The following is a 22,299-nucleotide window of genomic DNA, read 5'->3' on the forward strand; positions in this document are numbered from 1 at the left end:
GTGGTGGGAAGGCTGGGATCCACCCCTCAGGTCAGGCTTGGAAGCTGCCCAGTTTCAAATCCTCAGGACCCTAAGAGGACTGGAAAAACCAGTCCCATTCTAAAAGGACCAGAAAACGTCCCACCTCTGGCATCTGGCTGCCTACTCGGATAGTGCCTACTGCCTACTTGTTTGTCCTTTTATTAATACGGCTTTCTTCATGTCTCTTTATGACCTCACCTGGTTTCTTCTGAGGTTATTCCTGTCTTTAAATATGAGATCTTCTATGAAATAACAGCTTATATTTACTGTTTGCTACACACTAGGCCCTGTGCTCAGTGCCTTACCTCATGTAATTCTCACAATACACCTACAGGATACTACGTCCACTCCATTTTACAGATGAGGGACCTGAAGTTCAGAGAGGGTCAGTGACTGCTCCACACTCCCCTGTATGTGGCAGAGCCTCAATTCACCTGGCGCCAGAGCACAGCTGCCTGGCAACAGCTGTTCCTCACACAAGCAGGTAAGCTGAGCTCCATGCTGTAACTGCCCACCCACCTCTCCACCACCGTGAGGGCATCGCTGAAGCGCACGGCGAACACGTCCCCGATGAAGTACTCGGCTAGGCGGCCCACAGCCTGCAGGAGGGAGCTCAGGTCTCGCAGGGAACAGTGCAGCCGCCGGCAGTCGTTCTCTGCTGTGATGTTCAACCTGTGTCCTGGAACATAACACTTCAGATGGTTTTTCAACAGGAAGAACATGCTTTAATTACCACTACAGATAACTGCTCATCCAGGCAAGCTACATTCAGCAAAACCAATTTTTGAAACATAGCAACCCACAGGCTGCTTCCCAGTACCAAGCAGGGAAACTGGGCAGGCTCCACCTACAGCCAGACCCACATGCACCCCAAGGCCAGAGGGAGAAACAGAGACAACAGACAGCCCGGGCCGTGCTCACATGGACCCATCTGATCCATGACTGGATTCCTCTTGACCCTGTGAGGAATGACACCGCCAATTTTACATACAAGGAAACACACCCAGGGGGGCCCAGTAACTTGCCTAACATGGGTCGTATTTCCAGGGCAGAGCTAGACTCCTAAGCTAAGCCTATGCGACTCTGCAGGCTTTCTGCAAATGGCCCTGGTGCAGAATGGAGTCTCCATGGGCTGACAGGGTTCAAAGAACAGGGTGCACTCAGCACTCCACCCCAGGTTCGCAGGTAGCACCGTATGGACCAAAGGCACAGGACCTGGGATTCAGAAGACACAGGTTCCCTGCCACGTGCAAGCTCTGTGCCTCAGAGAGCCCTCTAAGTCTCAATTTCTTCATCTTTAAAATGGAAACAAGCACTACTATCTAATTCACTATAGTAAGGGCTGAATTAGAATGTGTAAAAACCCTATAAACTATAAAACATTATTCAGTGTTTGTAATTAATAATGAATAACAAAGAGCTAGTGATTTTCTAAGGCCTGAAACTTTCCCTCAACATTTCTTCAAGCTGAGCAAGGAGGAAACAAAGATGAAGGGCAACAACATCCTCAATTCAGCCACCTCCTTGCCCTTTGGACCCCTCTCCCCACACAGGTCTACAAAATATATTAATTATTGCCAAGCCAGAGAAAGCGCTCTCCATCTGACCAAGTCCTCCTCCTGCATCCAGGAGGAGGGAGGGAGGGGCAGTAACAGTAAGATCACTGCCATAGGGCACCTGCAATCCATCCACTCCCTAAATACTTTTCAAACCTTCTCCTGCCACTGCCACTTCAGGATTTTACTCTGCTGGAGGCAGGAACCTCCCCCCATGGCACTCCACGGCATCTTCCTAGAACCCAGATCTAAGCACAAAGCTCCCAGCAGGCAAGGTGCCAAACCCTTCTGGGGCTCCCTCTGGCCAAAAGGGAAAATCCCAACCTCCCCAGCCTCAGCTGAGGTCTCTGTGACTTCACCTCCTCCTCCGATCCCACTCTATCACCTGGACCCACTGATGACCCCCTGGTGCCTCGTCTCTGCACAAGCTGCGGTTTCTGCCTGGAGTCCCCCCCACCCCGTCACTCTCTGGCCACGCACACCTCACGGCCCTCATATAGCCTGCAGGCTCACCTAAGTATCGCCTCTCCTGGAAAGGCTTCCCTCCCCACTCCCCCAACAGAGGGAACTCACTTCCCCTCCTACATCCCCCCAGGGCACTCCGTGCACATAAGGAGATAAACTACTGATTTCTAAGCCTGTCTCCTCACTGACTGTGAACTCCTTCTGGGGAGGGGCTCTGCCCAACAGCCAGCACGGCCCCTGGTACAGAATGAGTGACCACAGATGTACAACTGAATTCGATACACAGAACAGAGAGCTAACTAGAGCAGCAGAGAGAGTCCTGGGGGCCTGAATTTTCTCATACTGCCCTTGGGAGCATTCCCTTTACTATGTAAACGTGAATATGGATAAGCGACACCGGTGGAGAAGAAAAAGGAAGGATGACACCTAAAAGACAGGGGGTGAAGCAGCAAGTTCGATGCCTCAGCTCCTACACTGACTTCCAAGTGCTGAGGCTGGAAGAGAGCCTGTGACAGCCCCGAAGGAAGAACAGGAGCCTGGAAAAGGGGACACTGTGATCAGGGCTTGTTACAGTGGGTCACACCCCAAGGAGCAGAAGAACAAAAGGAAGGGGCAACTCAAGCAGAGAGCCAGTGACAAAGCCGGCCCTGACCTGCCCGATCACCTGTCCGCTTGCAACACTCCCCGTGGAGAGCAGAGCCTCGGTGCAGAAACACCCAGTGGGCTTCTCAGCCTCAGGCAGCCCTGCCAAGGCCGCTGGGTGGGCGTCGGAGGAGGGTGGGCCAGCTCCCCTAGTCAGAGCAGGAGGGTGAGCGTCCCACACCGCCAGCCAGAGGAGCCCACAGAACACACAGAACCAAGAAGTGGTTCTGGTCGTGCTTGGTCACATGAGAGCGAAAAATGCCTCTCTCCTCTCCTCTCCCAGTTAACAAAAGTGCCACAGATACACGCCTTCTGAATGTCAAGGATGTTCAGGGTTACTGCTACGGAACCGAAGCCCAGAGTAAATGAAAACCTGTTGTTCCACCTGTATGCACACCAACCAAGCCTTAGGGCTCTGTGGGAAATAAACCCTTAAGAAAAACATACCCTGGAACTGGATGTGGTGGTGGTACAGGCTTCAAAAGAGATGAGGCCAGCTCTTCTTTCAGAGAGCAACGTGGACAGGTTTCGAATCCACATCAGTAGCCCCTCACTCTCCCTGCACGCACCCATCCTCATCTTCCACCCCATCTCCCACAGAGCTCTACCCTGACGAGTTGGTTTCAACTTATTCACTGTACTAAATACCAAGAACTAGGTACCCTTAGGTACAATCTAAGAACTAGGTTCTTAAATATTTTAAGCATGAAGGAAAACATTCTGTGTTTCTCTTTTAAAAACCAAACCAAAACACCACCCTAAATCATGTTTCCCTAGTAGATGGTCATAAGACAGCTTAAAAGTCATGGGGACCATTATTATTCAACATAGTTTTGGAGGTTTTAGCCACAGCAATCAGAGAAGAAAAAGAAATAAAAGGAATCCAAATCAGAAAAGAAGTAAAGCTGTCACTGTTTGCAAATGACATGATACTATACATAGAGAATACTAAAGATGCTACCAGAAAACTACTAGAGCTAATCAATGAATTTGGTAAAGTAGCAGGATACAAAATTAATGCACAGAAATCTCTTGCATTCTTATACACTAATGATGAAAAATCTGAAAGTGAAATTAAGAAAGCACTCCCATTTACCAATGCAACAAAAAGAATAAAATATCTAGGAATAAACCTACCTAAGGAGACAAAAGACCTGTATGCAGAAAATTATAAGACACTGATGAAAGAAATTAAAGATGATACAAATAGATGGAGAGATATACCATGTTCTTGGATTGGAAGAATCAACATTGTGAAAATGACTCTACTACCCAAAGCAATCTACAGATTCAATGCAATCCCTATCAAACTACCACTGGCATTTTTCACAGAACTAGAAGAAAAAATTTCACAATTTGTATGGAAACACAAAAGACCCCGAATAGCCAAAGCAATCCTGAGAACGAAAAATGGAGCTGGAGGAATCAGGCTCCCTGACTTCAGACTATACTACAAAGCTACAGTAATCAAGACAGTATGGTACTGGCACAAAAACAGAAACATAGATCAATGGAACAGGATAGAAAGCCCAGAGATAAACCCACGCACATATGGTCACCTTATCTTTGATAAAGGAGGCAAGCATATACAGTGGAGAAAAGACAGCCTCTTCAATAAGTGGTGCTGGGAAAACTGGACAGGTACATGTAAAAGTATGAAATTAGAACACTCCCTGACACCATACACAAAAATAAACTCAAAATGGATTAAAGACCTAAATGTAAGGCCAGACACTATCAAACTCTTAGAGGAAAACATAGGCAGAACACTCTATGACATAAATCACAGCAAGATCCTTTTTGACCCAGCTCCTAGAGAAATGGAAATAAAAACACAAATAAACAAATGGGACCTAATGAAACTTAAAAGCTTCTGCACAGCAAAGGAAACCATAAACAAGACCAAAAGACAACCCTCAGAATGGGAGAAAATATTTGCAAATGCAGCAACTGACAAAGGATTAATCTCCAAGATTTACAAGCAGCTCATGCAGCTCAATAACAAAAAAACAAACAACCCAATCCAAAAATGGGGAGAAGACCTAAATAGACATTTCTCCAAAGAAGATATACAGATTGCCAATAAACACATGAAAGAATGCTTAACATCATTAATCATTAGAGAAATGCAAATCAAAACTACAATGAGATATCATCTCACACTGGTCAGAATGGCCATCATCAAAAAATCTAGAAACAATAAATGCTGGAGAGGGTGTGGAGAAAAGGGAACACTCTTGCACTGTTGGTGGGAATGTAAATTGATACAGCCACTATGGAGAACAGTATGGAGGTTCCTTAAAAAACTAAAAATAGAACTACCATACGACCCAGCAATCCCACTACTGGGCATATACCCTGAGAAAACCAGAATTCAAAGAGTCATGTACCAAAATGTTCATTGCAGCTCTATTTACAATAGCCAGGACATGGAAGCAACCTAAGTGTCCATCATCGGATGAATGGATAAAGAAGATGTGGCACATATATACAATGGAATATTACTCAGCCATAAAAAGAAACGAAATGGAGGTATTTGTAGTGAGGTGGATGGAGTTAGAGTCTGTCATACAGAGTGAAGTAAGTCAGAAAGAGAAAAACAAATACAGTATGCTAACACATATATATGGAATCTAAGGAGAAAAAAAAAAAAGGTCATGAAGAACCTAGTGGCAAGACGGGAATAAAGACACAGACCTGCTAGAGAATGGACTTGAGGATATGGGGAGGGGGACGGGTAAGCTGTGACAAAGTGAAAGAGAGGCATGGGCATATATACACTACCAAGTGTAAAATAGATAGCTAGTGGGAAGCAACCGCATAGCACAGGGAGATCAGCTCTGTGCTTTGTGACCACCTAGAGGGGTGGGATAGGGAGGGTGGGAGGGAGGGAGATTCAAGAGGTAAGAGATATGGAAACATATGTATATGTATAACTGATTCACTTTGTTATAAAGCAGAAACTAACACACCATTGTAAAGCAATTATACTCCAATAAAGATGTAAAAAAAAAAAAAAAAGTCATAGTGACCAGGCCTGCCCCTCTTCCCCTTTGGCCCCTGCATCCACGCACACATCTGAAGCATGGCCTTCCCCCAGCCTTGCCCCTCCAGCTTCTTCTTGGACACCTCAACTGAATACTAGAGAGCCCAGTGCCTCTTGAGAGAGTCTTCCATCTTTGGACAGCTTCGTCAAAAACACAGGGGCCTCCCTATAATTGCTCCTTATTACCCCTGGTCCCGGCCTTTGAGGGGAGAAAAACAAGCCTAAGCCTGCTGACACATGACAGTCTTGGGGAGATATGCAGAGAGGGGTCACACTCTTGCCAGTCTCCTCTTGGCTGAAATACACCCCAGGGCCCCTTCCATTTTCTGTGTCACCCTCCCTCGAGAATCCTTGCCATACTGACCACTCCCTTCTAAACCGACCCTAATTTGTCTGACAAAAAGCAGTACCTAGAATGAAAAACAGCTCGCAACTGCTATGTGTGTCTTAAACTATTAGTTTGAACCATATGAAATTGCTGATATTTGACTGTTTCTGACCTAAGAAAACTGCAATTCCATATAATTCAACTTAATACCTATGTGCCGTCCAAGGTTCATATTAATCAAAATGGCAGTTGGCTCTTCCCTGCTCCGTCTGCAAGGCAGACAGACATACAGGCAGTAAGTACCCTAAATCAGCCTCCAGCCCCTGCCCCTCAGCCTGGAAACCACATACTACCACCACCACCAAAAAATCATGCAAGGTACCACACCTCAACCTGAGGGGGCAGGCTAGAGTTCCCACTGTGAAAAGCTGTTCAGATCAACCCACATTTTCTCCTATTTGGCTAAGGCTTAGTTCCCTCCCTCCTCCAGTCAACAGCACAGAACATCCGCAAAGTGGAGCCTGCAGGGGAGAACACTGCTACGTACAGGTTTCAGAGACAGAAAATATCATGGCCACACTGAAGTCCTATCTTACAGAAAGCAAGTCACCCTGCAGCTGCCTAGATGTACCCTAAGCCACATCCAAAGAACAGCTCACTGGCAAATCACTGCCCTGGAAAGAAACATCTTAATGTTAAATATAATTCGGTCTTTCCTTTTTTTTTTTTTTTTTTGAGGTGGGGGAGGCTGGGAGATAAAGGTATAAAAATTAGCATTTAAGGTATTCCACTCTGAGAGAACAAACAAGTCATAAACGAACCTAAGTAGAACAAAGAATTTAAGTCCAGAAATCTATATATTGTAGATGGAGCAATCTCTTAGGCAGGCAAGTTTGCACAGCTAAACAGAAAAATTAACAGGGCTGCTTAGAGCAGAAATATTGCCCCAATGAGGGAAGATCTCAGTAAGGAGTGGCAGAAGCCAATCACCTACAAAATGGATACCTGAGGGCCACATAAGGACACAAATGCAGCACTAGGGGCACAACAGGGCTTTGAGGATTTCTCAAACCACAAAAGGGACAGACAAACAGCAAGGGCAAAGGATGACTCCCAGGGGTAAGGGAGGCACAGCGACTGACGTACCTAGCACAGGGACAGCATGTTTTGCCTTGGACTTTACTGAGGAAGTGGAAGCAGAAGGATCAGCAGAAGCAGAGGAAAGAGTAAGACTCCCATCTCACAGGCTCTGGAATTCAGGCCGGGAGAAGGTCAATGCAAATGAAAGGAACGGGCCATAACCCATCAGGGGAAAGAGAACGTAGTTTCTGGTAAGAGGCAGTAAAGCTGACTAATATAGCATGGAGGTTATATGAGGGGTAAATGACCATGGGAACCAAGGAACAAAATGTACTCAGAGTTTCCATTTTTTAATAGCCTTTGTATTGGAAACTTGGCTTTTGCTTTGTCATGGATAAGAGAGCTCATTTTAAAACAGGAAATAAGGATTTCTCTGGTCTGAGAGGTTCTGCCACTGGAGAATATGCACCAATGATCAGTGCTAGGGATGAGGTTTAGAAATGACCTGGAAGAGCCAAGAGCACTGTGAAATTGCCAGTAAATGGGCGGCAATGAGAGCAGGCATATGATATTTCATTTAGGGAAAAATCATTCAGATTATCCTTCTCAGATAAGAAGCTCTAAGTTATCAATTATGTCTCAGAAAAAGGACTTAGGAATCACTGCAGATTTTCACCTGAAGACCGACACAATGTAATGTAAAAAAAGTCAGCTACTAACACTGACTTTAGGGGTCAATTTTGGGGGAAAGGAATACACGCTCAACTATTTTTTTTTAAGATCAAGAATGTCTTTAGGGTCCTGAGTATATTCTAATTTGAACAGTGGCCCTGAGGGAGAGATCACCACAGTACGATTTTTCCCAAGAATGGATTCTGGAAACATCTGTAGCATTTGTACACAGTCAAATGTCCATTAATGCTGACAGCATTTTACAGGCGCATTTGCTTTGAAAAGTGGTCTTTTTAAAGTTCTGCATAAGCTGTTCTTACCCTATCTACACCATCAGGGCCTAAAGCTGGGGCATGCCAAGTCCCATCAACCTCCTGGGGCCCAGTGGATTATTTAGAAGCTAATATAGTCATGGAAACAAGCCGTCACAGGCCACCAAGAAGGGCAGCCTCAGAAAGAGCCTCTCGGGGAGGCTCTGCCACAAATAACAAGCTCATCCAGGCAATGGGCTACACCCTGGACAGCTCTGTGCCAGGATGAAACAAGAGTTACACAAGAGAGGGGAGCCCGGCCAGGGCCAGGCAGAACTCCTGTAAGGAAAACTGTGAGGAAGAGCAGTGTGAAATGACGTGTGTGTGTGTGTGTGTGTGTGTGTGTGTGTGTGTGTGTGTGTGTGTGTGTGTGTGTGTGTGTGTGTGTGTGTGTTTTCAGCTGGCAGAATGAATGTCAAATTTTGGTTAATTCACCTTTTTATCATTCCCTATTATACCATCTTGGTACTAGCACCAACAAGCCACATGACCTTGGGTAAACTAACATCTCTGAACATTAATTTCCTCTTCTGTAAAACCGGAGAACTATTATTAGTACATACACCTCACAGGCCAGTTGAGAGAATTAAATAACAAAAGCAAATAACATGGTGCCTGGCATGCAATGTGTGTTCTACAAATAGAAACTATTATTTTATCATTATTATTAACAAAATAACCAAAAAATGCTAACCCTAAACCCCAAGCTGGTGAAACCTGCCAACAGCAGGCCAAAATCTTTCCAGCCGGCTACAGTCAGGGCTGCTGACACAGGAGCGCTAACAACCCCCCAGGGTGAGCTCTACCAGCCCACCTGCTGCAGAGCTGCTCCCATGTCCTCCTGATTCTAAAAGCCAGAGAAGAACGAACCCGTCGCAGGAAAGTCCAAGGCCATTTTTTGCTAGCGTACTAGTTGGCTTAAAGGACACAGAGAAATATTCTAATCACTAGGGTTTTTCAAAAGTCCTAACCTCTTTGCTCCAAACCAGCTTCCTTTCTCTCACTGAGATGCCTCTTTGGAATATGCGGTCACAGCCTCATCTCTTACCTCCCCCAAAGCTCCTTTTTAATCATGATTTTTTGTGTTTTTTTTTAAAAATTTTCCCTGTTTAGAAATGGAGAGAGAGGGAGCAGTAGGGAGGGGGCAGTGGAGAAAGCATGTTCTGACAACACAGAAGGCAGTAATTAAATATCAGTCCAATTTTTTCTGAACATTAAATTAGAAAATAAAAGCCAGCTTACCTGACGCTGAAGTAACTATAAACTGCTGTAACCCCAGATAAACTTCTAAATTGTCCTGAAGAACTGGAAACTGAAAACAAAGAAACAAAGATTTAAAAACAAAAAAAACACCATAAATGCGAATTGTAACAGCATTTCAACAATGAAAGAAGTACCTATGGTGGGGAGGAACAGGATAAAAAACTTTTCTCTGGGAAGCTTTATATGCAGCCAAGAAAAGGTGGCACCCTTCAGCACCTCCCACCCCAGACAATTTCTACAATTGAAACCACCAGTTAATATTTGGAATAAGAAAGAAAGTAACACACCAGTTTGATACTTTTTCTAAACAAAGCACTGGATGCTGGGTATGATTATTATGACTATTATGTTCTTAAAAGAGGACATCAAGTCCCCAAATGATCTACACCTTCTAGAGCTCTGAGACAGGGCCCACCTCCCTTCAAGTCCAAGGAAAACCCTGCCTTTGAAAGAAACAGCAGATTTGCCCTATTAAAGTGTATGGCAGAGTGAAAAGACAGCCAAATTATTTGGAGTCAGTTTGCCTTACTCATTTAGCAGACAGGACCTTCATAACCAGAGCTCTACCTTCTCTTTCTAAAGCTGCTAACTCACCATTAAGATAAAATTAAGACGTTAATACGACAGGTCCCAAAGAAAGGCAGATGGCAAAATAAAATGGCACTCTCCATAAGAGAATACAAGATATAGCTGGGCTGTGCAATGCAAAACTGACCCCAATAAATTATCTTGCCTCTAGAGGAGAGATGGACTTAATGAAATCTCCTCAAATAACAAACACCACTTAGTAAATGAAATCAGTCCTTATGACTTAAGGATTCTAGCACATAAACACAGGCAGAGAGTACCCAGCAAATAATTTGTCAAGAGTGAGCTTTACAAAGGCTAACTTTTCAACGATGTAATTTTTATAAATAAATCTTCCACTTGGCTTAGCCACTTCTGAGCTACTGATGAAAGCATTAGTAAAATTCATATTACACCCAAGAGTTTAGGAAACAAAAACAGAGTTTCCAAAAGTTGATTTTAAAATATCTGGGGGAAATGTTAACATTTTTAAATTTGAGGGTCGGTTATGGTAATTATTATTCTGTTTAAAATATATACGTTTTATAATACTGGTGAGCAAAAAAGCCTTACTACTCGTGCTATATGCAGGGAAATAATTAGGCTCTTCGTTCCCCTCCAAGTGGTGAGTTACCAGTGTTGAGAAGGCGTGTGTGGGAAGGAGCTCCATCACTTTGGCCACTACCTCCAAGCTCTGGCGTAAGTACCGCTGCCACTCGGTCTGCTGCTGCGGGGCAAACACAGAAGGATCAGCTCTCCCAGACAGGCAGAGTCTCGTCATCTTCCCCGCCAACCTGTCCTCAACCTCAAGTCCACTCTCAGACATAAATATGTGAAGAAATAGCAAATGATGGAACCAGGTTATTTGGTACTTTAAAAAGGCTAAGCTAAAAAAATTTTTTTAATCCAATGAGTTAATTTCACAGGAAGCTATTTCCTCAAAAAGCAAATGATCCACATAGAATGACCTACTTTTCTCCCTACTGTCATAGGAATAAGATATTTTTAAAAAGTCACCTGTGAAATGCTCAAGTCCCCTTTACGTCATCCCAGCTATAGGAATTGGTTCATTACTTTCTGAGACAGCCCGTCACTAAGCACGTATAAGTATAACCAAGCACACCAGTGCCAGGCAAAGTACGGTCCTCAGACAGGCAGCATCAGCATCTCCTGGTGGTTTGTCAGAAATGCAAACTCTGTGCCCCCACCCCAGACCTCCTGAATCAAAGTCTATTTAACAAGCTGTCCCAGTGATTCTTATCCAGGCTAAAATATGAGATGCACTGGCCTATATCAAACAGGTAACGGGAAGTGAAGCTAAAATTTACCAAGCCTCTACTACCCACCAGGCATGTGGTCAGCACATCCACGTGTGCTACCCTCACATGTAACTGTCAACACAGGTCAGTTCAGATATATCCTTCACCTTTTGGGAGATGAGGAAATTAAAGCTCAGAGAATTTCAGTGACCAGACCTCTACCTCCTTCCTACCCAGGGTTGCAGAGATTCAAATCCAGGCCATCTGATTCCAAGTACAAGGCTATTTTGAACCCAAATATGGCTTCCCTCAAGGTCTTGACCACACCACAGTGGCTGTTATTTTGAGAGTCATACCAGTGACCTGAAATTTTTTAAATGCACGGTGCTTAAGAAAAAGGAACACTGGAGTTGTGTCCTTACAGACATTTTCCTTACAAACGTTGGGCACACCAGCATCAATAAATTCAAGATTGATTTTAAGAGATATCAGTTTACAAAATATATATAGTCAAAAGAGACATCCTTTCATTCTAGCCTTATCATTTAAGTATCTCTTTAACTATTTCCACCAGCATCCAGCTAGCTTTTATTTGTTGCCCAGAGTGTGGGTGCAAGGCAGGGAAAACAGGAGGTAGATGCAGAGTCCTTACTAAACCACTTTTCACTGTACATATGGTTTCTCTACTTACCTCTCTAGTCCATATAGGTAAATGCCTGTAAAACTTTTTTTTACAGTTAATGAACCCAAAGAGACCAGTCGGATACAATTTCAAATGCATAACTCAAACCGTAAGACCACTCTGGCTTAAAAATAATCTCCAGAGCAAAGGGCCACGGATTCCAAGGCTCCATTTCGATTCATACCACAGCATGACAATGATTAAGGTCAATTAGGATGTGCTGCTTACATCGTCATCCAGTGTCTCATCATCCAACTCCTCCAACTGGGCCTGGTTGTATCTGAACTGGATTCGATTCAACACCTCCGTGAGCAAGAGGACTAGGGCGTCTTCGTACCTATGTGGCAGGGAGAAATTCAACATCAGATGAAAGCAGGCTTTTAGCCTAGGATTTCAAAAAGGCCTCCTGTACTGTGAAGGGAATGGTGTCTGTGTTGGATCACCATACACAAGAAGCATCTAAACTAAACTTAGTTTATGGTTTTGCAAGTGCTATGTGAGAGTGGAACAGTAGCAGGGGTGTTTGTTTATTTATTTAACTATGTTCCAGGCACAGAACATACTGGATTGAACCTTCTTGATGGATTGAACCTTTTATCATTATATAATGTCCTTCTCTGCCTCAGGTAGCAATTTTTGTCTTAAAGTCTTTTTTGTCTGATATTAGTATAGCTACCCTTGCTCTCTTTTGGTTATTGTTTGCATGGAATATCTTTTTCTATCTTTTTACTTTAAACCTATTCGTGTCTAAAATTCAAGTGTCTTGAACAACATGTAGTTGGATCATGTTTTTTAATCCATTTTGCCAATCTTTGCTTTTTAACTGGAGAAGTTAATCCTTTACATTTAATGTAATTACCGATAAGGAAGGACTTACTTCTGCCATTCGTTTTCTCTATGTTATATCTTTTCTTCCTCAATTCCTCCAGTACTGCCTCCTTTTGTGTTAAATAGATATTTTCTAGTGTGCTATTTTAATTCCCTTGCCATTTCTTTTACCATATATTTTTAAAGTTTTTTCCTCAGTGGTTGCCCTGAGAATTGTAAGTACTATATATAAGTATCTATTAATTCAATGATTCAGTCCTTTTAACAACTGTGACAGGTAGGTGTTATTATCGGTACTTTTCTGATGAGGAAACTACAGTTAACAGAAGCTAAATAAACTGCCCAAGGTCACAAAGCTAGCTGGTTTGAACCCAGAGCTCCCTAACTCAACATGTCATGTTCTTCTCTCTACACATAAACCACCAACAGGCTTGGAGCCTGCTCCACCCACTCCAGAAAACCTCAATTCTAGTCAATTTGTAAGAACACTTAAAACCTAAAAGGAGAGATGGAAAAAGCCTAGGGGAACCCTGACCCTTTGATCTATGTCTAAGAATAATTTCTCAAAGAAACATGTGGAGCCCTAGCCTTGGATATTTCCCACATGTGATAAGAACTCAGAAGACAACATAGTTCTATGTGACAGTTGCTACCACAAGGGCCAACAAACCACTAATTTTCAAGAACAAATCAAGTAGCTGGAACGCTTGCCTGTCCTGAAATGTTTCCACGGGAAGTTCAGAGCTCGTCCTACTCACAAGGCAAACCAGCCACGCTGGTTATGCAGCTCTCAGTGCCAGTCCACTCTCCACATTGTGTGATGCTGGGACTCAGACTACACAAAGCACATTCCTCCTCTGCCTGTTAGGCTCTGTCAACAGGGGCACTGGAGGAAAACTGGAAGGCAGAAGGAGGGGCAAAGGGACCCCATTCTTCCTGTGGGCTTGCTGTCCTGGCCAGTGTCACCCCAACAATGGTCACCCGGCAGTAATAATTGGTTCCAGCTTCCACATTCCCCAAACCAGCCCCATCACGAACTCTCAGAGGTGCTGGCAGCAGCCAGGTTACATCTTCTCAAAGGATTAAGTCCCAGCTCCCTGGGGCCTCTCCTCTGAGCTCCTGTGGCAGTTGGGTGATATCCTCTCCTCAGAGATCTGAGCTCTAGCTGCATGGGGGCCGTCCCTCTGATATTTGACATTTTAATGACCCCAACACCTCTTTCCTTTGTACCGCTAGCCCTAGGGGTGGAGCTGCTTCCCACAGTTATCATCTGTGTTGTCTCAGTGGTCAAGGACATATGGAAAGAAGTCATTTGGTGGGACCTCTGGGAAAGCTTCTTTTGTCTAACCTCTCCCTCTTATTCCTGCTGCCTGAATCATAGGTGTGATGTCTATAGATTCAGCATCCATCTTTGACCATAACGTGACTGTGGAGATGGAAGCCATGCCTAAGGCTGGTAGAACAACAGGTAAAGGGATCCAAATATTAATTGACAGGGACTTCCCTGGCAGTCCAGTGGTTAAGACTCCACGCTCCCAATGCAGGGGGCACGGATTCAATCCCTGGTCGGGGAACTAAGATCCTGCATGCCGCACGGTGCGGCCTAAAAAACACAAAAACAAACAAACAACAAAATATTAATTGACATACCAAAAAAAAGGAGACACTGAACATTTGCCAAGGGAAAGAAAATCAACAGATTGTCACAGATGACACATGTTGAATTATTGAAGATTTTTAAAGCAGCTGTTATAACCATCCTCCATGAGGTTCTTTCAGCTGGAAGGTGTTTTGGACTGAACTGTGTCCACTCAAAATTCATATGTTGAGGGACTTCCTTGGTGGCACAGCGGTTAAGAATCCACCTGCCCATGCAGAGGACACGGGTTCAGTTGCTGGTCCAGAGAGATCCCACATGCCGTGGAGCAACTAAAAGTCCATGCACCACAACTACTGAGCCTGTGTGCTGCAACTACTGAAGCTTGCGCACCTAGAGCCCGTGCTCCGCAACAAGAGAAGCCACCGCAATGAGAAGCCCACGCACTGCAACGAAGAGTAGCCCCCGCTTGCCGCAACTAGAGAAAGCCTGCGTGCAGCAACGAAGACCCAATGCTGCCATAAATAAATAAATAAATAAATATATAAATAAATTCATACGTTGAAGCCCTAACTCTCAGTGTGACTGTATTGGAGACAAGGCCCATAAAAGTTAATAAAAGTTAAGTGAGATCATAAGGGTGGGGCGGGCCTTAATCCACTTATAAGAAGAGGAGGAGACATGAGGAAGTACGAGCGTGCTCACTCTCCCCACTCCCCGTTCATACACAGAAGAGAGGCCATGTGAGGTCACAGAGGGAAGGCAGCGTCTGCAAGCCAGGGAGAGCCCTCACCAGAAACCGAATCTGCCAGCACCCTGATCCATGACTTCCAGTCTCCAGAAGTATGAGAAAATTAATTTCTGTTGTTTAAGCCACCCAGCCAGTGGTATTTTGTTATGGCAGCCCGAGCTGATCAAACTAGAAGGTAAAGGATAATGAAAAAGAAACCTGGAACTTCAAGAATGAAGGGAAAGCAAGAGAACTGACAAATCTCTTGGTAAACACAACAGACTGTTTCTCTATTGTTTCTCTTAAGATCTTTAAAATATGAATGTTGGATGAAAGCAAAAATAGAACACTGTCTGATGGGGTTTTCAATGCACACAGATGTAAAATATATGGCAACCTCAATACAAAGAAGGGAGGGCAAAAAGATCTATATGGTGGTGAGGTTCCTATATCACACTTGAAGTGGTAGTATGTTAACTTGAAAAATTAAATATATATGTATTTTAATATACAGAGCAACCACTTAAAAAACTCACATAAAGAGATATAGTCAAACACTCAATAGATACATTGAAAAGGAAAACTAAACTTGTGTGAAACAACAGAGTCTCAAAATAAATGAAGCAAAAACTGATAGAACTGAAAGGAGATGTAGACAAATCCACAATTATATCTGGGAGAATTCAACTCTCTCTCAGTAACTGACAGAACAAGCTGGATAAAGACAACATGTACACCATCAACCAACCTGACCTAACTGACATATCTAGAACACTCCACCCAACAACAGCAGAATGCACACTTTTCAAGTGCACAATGAACAATCACCAAGAAGACTAGGTCATAAAACAAACCTTAACAAATTGAAAAGAATTGAAATCACCCAAAATGTGTTTGCAGATCATAATCAACTAGAAAACAATAATGAGAAGGCATATGGAAAATCCCCAAATATTTGGAAATTAAACAACAAAGAGGAACTCAAGAGAAATTACAAAATATTTTAAATTGAATGGAAAGGAAAATAAAACATATTAAAATTTGATAAAGCTAAGGCAGTGCTCAGAGAGAAACTTACAGCATTACATGCTTAAATATACAATGCAAATAAACCTATAGATCTGGGTGGCTCAAGCCACAAATGTGATTCCAAAAGCACCTCAACTTCTTCTGAGAGTTAAATAAAATTTTACACGTTAAGGTGACTACATAGTAGGTGTTTGTAAACATATGATGAATGAAAGAACAAGAGAACAAACAAATGAATAAACATGCAGGCAATAAATAAACAAAACTACAAGTCAGATAACTATGAAGCACTGAAGCATAGTCCTGGATAGCTTTTTCAACTCAATGAAATAACTAAGATTCCATTCCCTTGCTCTCTGGGGCAATCAACAGCATGAATTTCTCGTAACAAGAGCTAGAAAGCTACTGAAGCCCTGGTACAACCCTAGTTAATATCTTTTATTAACTGTATCAAAATGTCATGTGTCACAATGGCACTTCCTCTCTATTCAGCAGAAAAACCCACTCAGAAAAGAAGGGCAGCAATTTTTCTCACGCTTACCCACATTTGTTTATAGTCCAATTGAATGTCACCCGGAATCCCTGGCAGGTCTATGGCCAGCACTTGCCAGTACTTTCATGACAAAGGGGTTCACAGGACATGACTCAATAACTTCAGGTTGCTTAACTCACTTCAGGTTTCCTCATCTTCCTGTAAAAATAAGTTTCTACACAGGTGTCTCCCTTCACATTAACAAGCATAGAGAGAAGGGAGTGAGAGAGAGAAAAGGGACGAGAACCAATACTTATTTACTGAACACCTACTGTCAGCCAAGGTACTTTACACACACTGGTTCATTTAATTTGCTCAACAACTTGTAAAGTAGGAACAACCGTTCCCAAAGTACAAAGAGGAGAAAAGGAGACTGAAATTTAGGTCTTCCCACACCACAGATTCAAAATGGCAAACCTGGACAGTAAACCCCATTAGCAATTTCGTTCAGCTGGGTATGTTACAGAACATTTATTCCGTTAACACTGGGACTCAAGTTCTCTAAGTCCCCACCAGTTCTGATCAAGAAACTCTTGAGCATCCTCACTGAACAAGGAACATGCAGAGCTCCAATTTCCAAGCTCCTAGGACCAAAAATAAATCCACGTACATTTGTGCTTCTAAATTCGTAGCCTACAATGCCTATCACTTTGTTGTGATGAATGATGCAAAACCTTTAAACCACAAGGGACAGGAACTGAATGCTGTCTCTGTGACTTAACCACACCTACGTTTTGCATTTAAGATACCAAGAAAACATTCTTGACTACTTCCTGCAAGATCAGTTGCTTCTGAAATTCTGGCTCAAGCCACAAAAGCCCCCCAACTTCTTTCAGATACATTTTCTCAGTTGAAAAACATTTGATTGCATTTACATGCTCTTCATTAAAATGAATGTGGTAATTATCTGTAGCCAGTGCTCTTTAACAGCTGCTTCTGCAAAACAGTGCATCTCTACTCTATTGGGATCTCTAATATAACCTAGAGCAGTGGTTTAACTTTCATTTAAAATTTTTTCAGGGCTTCCCTGGTGGCACAGTGGTTAAGAATCCACCTGCCAGTGCAGCGGACACGGGTTCAAGCCCTGGTCTGGGAAGATCCCACATGCCGCAGAGCAGCTAAGCCCGTGAACCACAACTACTGAGCCTGCGCTCTAGAGCCCGCAAGCCACAACTACTGAGCCCACGTGCTGCAACTACTGAAGCCCACGTGCCCAGAGCCCATGCTCTGCAACAAAGAGAAGCCACTGCAATGAGAAGCCTGTGCACCGCAACAAAGAGGAGCCCCAGCTCGCCGCAACTAGAGAAAGCCCGCACGCAGCAACGAAGACCCAACGCAGCCAAAAATAAATAAATAAATTTATTTTTTAATAAATAAATAATTTTTAATAAATAAATAAATTTTAAGAATAAATAAATAAAATTTTTCCAGTGCACACTTGTGTAAATATACAGCATAAGAGGTGAAAGGAAAAACATGTAAGTTAAAGTTCAACTATTTTCTTTGCACACCTCAGCAGACTACACCCTTCTTTGTAGTCTACTACCTTAGACCACTAGAGGGTGTCTGATTGACAAGCAGTTCCCCAGATGATGGTTACCATTTAACAGCATAAACCACAGACAAGCTTTGAGGGTTTGGGAGTTTTTTGTTTTTTAAAGGCATAAAAGTGTTATACATGTATGTTTAAAAAAAAAGTCACGAAAAATTAGAAAGCCTAATATTTAGGATAATAATCAAATGATCAATGAGAAAAATCCCTAGTGCTTTTTTTTTTAATTGGAGTACAGTTGCTTTACAATATTGTGTTAGTTTATTCTGTACGGCAAAGTGAATCAGCTGTATATATGTATACATATACATGAATGTATATACATATACATATATCCCCTCTTTTAAGGATTTCCTTCTCATTTAGGTCACCACAGAGCACTGAGTAGAGTTCCCTGTGCTACACAGTAGGTTCTCATTAGTTATCTATTTTATATACAGTATCAATAGTGTATATATGTCAATCCCAATTTCCCAAATCATCCCACCCCTAGTGTTTAAAGCCGTCAGCAAGAACCACTGACAACTGTGACAACAGATGACAGATGCCTAGGCAGGCAAGACAACATCTGCAAGTGGGCTGAAGGCCTTTGTTATCCAGGGACCCTGTCATTTAACTCCACAGTCACCACCTCAGTCAAATGACAACAACATCTTCTATTACTTATTATTACTGTGTAGTCATTACTATGTCCATTTATTGAGTGCCTAATACGTGATTGATAGTGTGCCAGGTATTTTATATACAATTTCCTTGAATCCTAGCCATTCTGCAAAAGAGGTATTAGTATTAGTATGCTCATTTTGCAAGAGGAAACGTGATTACCATATAACTTGACCAAAAGTAACACTGCTGCCATGAAGCAGTAAAGAAATTTAAACTGCACCACTGCTCCTTCTATTGGTGCAACAGTCTGCACAAGTATATATTTTCTCAATGGAACCATATTCTCCACACCTAAAGCACATTTGTACTGCGCTTTAAAAAGCATTTTCATATTAATCATGTCCTCAGTTTATTCTTCCAACAAGCCTGAGAGATGTGAAAGAATATCTACCACTTAAATATAGCAAAATCAGGCACAGTCCCAGAACCAAAGGATGCAACTGCTCAGCATACAAGAAAGAGAATTTGGCGGAAGTGCCTTTTCTTTGAACAATCTCATTCAACAACACAATTACTCACAGTTGGCAAATTCACCGAAAACAGGATCCACTGTTGTGTAAGAAGGTTTCTGACACACAAATATACTACCCATAACCACATGTGACCTGACACCATAACAAGATGGAAGCTATTTTGCAATCACAAAAATAGTTTTGGGAATGAAAGTACAAATGCTAAACTTGGAATGCAAATACTGTTTCGAATTTTAAAAACGCATAAAACCTCAGCAATGGAAAGGGTTTTAGAGGTTCAGTCCAACTCTCCCCAGTTGGGGGGTCTCCTCACCACCTCCATTTGGCACATTTCTGGGGGAGGGGCATTCACTATCTCCACCATCAACCACTAATACTATTTACTGAGCATTTGTAATGTGTTGAGCGTTCTAGATATATTAGCTTCAAATAATTAGATATATAATGACCACAGTGTACAGGAACCATACTTTCTGCCTGCAAACAAGAAAAAATGGGTTTGAGAAACATGGGGAAAAAAACATTTCCCCATTTTCTGTTTTTTAAAATAAAATTAGAAGTACAAAAATGATTATCTCTGGATTGCGGGATTATAGATAACTTTTCTTTATATTTTTCTATCTTTGCTAGTTTTTAAAATAAATATTTTTTTCCTGACAAGTATTTATTACTTTATTTGGGAAATTTTCAAGCACATACAAAAGGAGTGAGGCTATAATGAACCCCAAGTTCCTATCAACTAAGTTCAACACCAATTATCAACACATGGCCAACCCACTTCCCCCTCTATCCCCAGGGAATTATTTTAAAGCAAATCCCAGATATCATATCATTTTATCCAATAAATACTTCAGCTTGTATCTCTAAAATAAGGGCCATGGGGGAGGATGGGGACCACAAAAGCATTATCATACCTAAAAAATTAACAATACATATTACTTTTTTAATCAGAAAAATGTGTTTTTAAAAATGAGATATTTAAGGGGAAGAAAGAAGAAAATGCTCAATGGCTTTACTATCTAAACAGCTTACATGACTCAGTTTCACTGAAGAGGTCTGACTGCATGGTTGCCTCTTTAGGCCACAAGAAAAACTGACAAAAATGTTTATTTCTAGTTATCAATGTTTCTGCGGTTTACCTGTTGAGAACTGCTTCCTTGTCTCCCAGACGGCTTTTAATTTTACTTGTCAGATAGTCCAAAAAGAGCGTCCAGATATCCAAACAAGAGAAGTAACCTTCATGAGTAGGCTATGGTGCAAAAGAAATCCAGACAATGAAATTACTTAATGCAACTACTCCTTAGAAACACACCCACCAGTGTTTACATCCACCAGAATGCTACAACCATAAGCCTAGGTTCCCTCGGCTTCTTGGTAACCACAATTGGTGTCTTTTATTCGGTCTTCACGATTGGGCCCTGTTGAACCTAACAAGACAAGGGTACCATGGAACACATCATTAAGGAGATACTGTACTATGCAGGGCAAACCAATTTACAAAATAAGCCGAGCGAACACCTGTTTTAAACTCTGAGACTGTGATGCAGAGAGCTCTTACAGATCATCCAATTCAAATCTGTTTTAGAGAAAAAGAAACTGAGATCCAGAGATATGTTCAAGGTCAGGGGTAGGAACAGGTCCCTATACCCCCAGCCAATGCTCTTTCCACTACATAGTATTACAAAACCAAAACTAAGTTTCAGTGGCTCCAAAGTGACAAGTTTACACATTTGAACATTAGGAAAGTAACATCTGAAGTCTTCCTACATAACAGATTGAAAATGAGCTCGTTAAGACTGACCTACAGGCTTTAGCTCATCTGCAAAGTAGACGTGTCAAACAGGCTAACAGCAACCTCTTACCAGGTGTCAATAAGGACAAAGTAAGGAGAAAAGAGCAAGTCTTTGTAGGGTCCTAGCGCCTGGACCACTGCACTGATCAACTTTCTCAAGAGCCTTGAGATTCTATTTCATGCAAAATCCAAGCATTATATTCTCCAACATCTAGTCCTTCTCACACATATTCAGTTTCATCTGTGGCCCCCCAATCCCTTATATATCCACTCAAATTCTTGCTACCTACAAGAACTCTTCGGCTTTACTTGTGATTACTTCATCGAACCACATATTTGATGGCAGGATTAGATATGGAAAGAAATAATACCATCATCTTCTTGAGTCAGTTTCCTTCCATCTCTGAGCCAAAGAAATCCAGAAGTTTACAAGGGCATGTATGGAATCTGTCCAAGAGATAACTACCAATGATGGTGGTGGTGTACCCAGGCTGGGTCTGAGACAGAAAAACTGTCAACTTAAAAAATGTGGCAGACCCCACTCACAAGCCACAGGGCAGCTCTGGAACTGGACTGCTACAGCTCAGTCAGGACCACTGGCAGGGCCATCCTCAGGACATGAAATGAACCAGAAGAATAAGCAGAAAAAACAATAAGCCGTGTGGAAATAATATGGATAGCTTGTGGACAGGCACTTGACTTGCAGCCAGGAGATGTAGTCTCGTCCTGTGCTTCCAGTAAGGAGGTCACCCAGCCACCCTTCCTTGCTTTGACAATAAATACCTACCAGATCCCTCACCAAAAAATATAACTGATCAGATGCATGTGGAGGTGCTTTTGAGAAAAGCCACCATATAAATCCAAGTGTTATGGCTATGTCAAAGTAGTTTACAATTATACACGTCTTTCTCATGCGTTTGAATTGAGGATTTACTGTGTGGCTCAAGGCTGGAAAAAAAGTTGGGCAAATACACCCTCTATAGGACCTGAAACACTACCATTCACATCCATCTCTACAGGCCCCACTGTGAGGCCTTATGCACTGCCCACAGTCTGGCCTTTGACAATTGCTCTGGGCACAGATTGCTAAGGTCATAAAGGCAATAGGCTGACTGCACTTTTGGAGTCATACAACTTTGCAGAGCCCTCAGGGACCCATTTTTAAAATGTACCCATACTCAGATTTTTTACTTTTCAGATCCCAGGGC

At 42.5% G+C, this 22,299-nt stretch overlaps 1 protein-coding gene across 4 annotated transcripts in view; it reads right to left on the reverse strand.

Annotated features, from left to right (window-relative positions):
* XPO6 (exportin 6) overlaps positions 1 to 22,299 on the reverse strand; it is a 111,860-nt gene that overhangs the window by 24,130 nt on the left and 65,431 nt on the right. For 2 of the 4 annotated variants that reach the window (XM_082359609.1, XM_082359606.1), the window contains exons 9-13: positions 20,439 to 20,548; positions 12,121 to 12,229; positions 10,586 to 10,678; positions 9,364 to 9,433; positions 541 to 700 (exon numbers count right to left, since the gene is read on the reverse strand). In XM_082359609.1, the coding sequence (XP_082215735.1) occupies positions 541 to 700; positions 9,364 to 9,433; positions 10,586 to 10,678; positions 12,121 to 12,229; positions 20,439 to 20,548 (542 nt within the window). The remainder of the gene's footprint in view (positions 1 to 540; positions 701 to 9,363; positions 9,434 to 10,585; positions 10,679 to 12,120; positions 12,230 to 20,438; positions 20,549 to 22,299) is intronic. The other 2 variants (XM_082359607.1, XM_082359608.1) reach the window with 2 other exon arrangements.

Source organism: Balaenoptera borealis (assembly GCF_965194805.1).
Source record: "Balaenoptera borealis genome assembly, chromosome: 16".
Classification (NCBI taxonomy): Eukaryota; Metazoa; Chordata; class Mammalia; order Artiodactyla; family Balaenopteridae; genus Balaenoptera; species Balaenoptera borealis.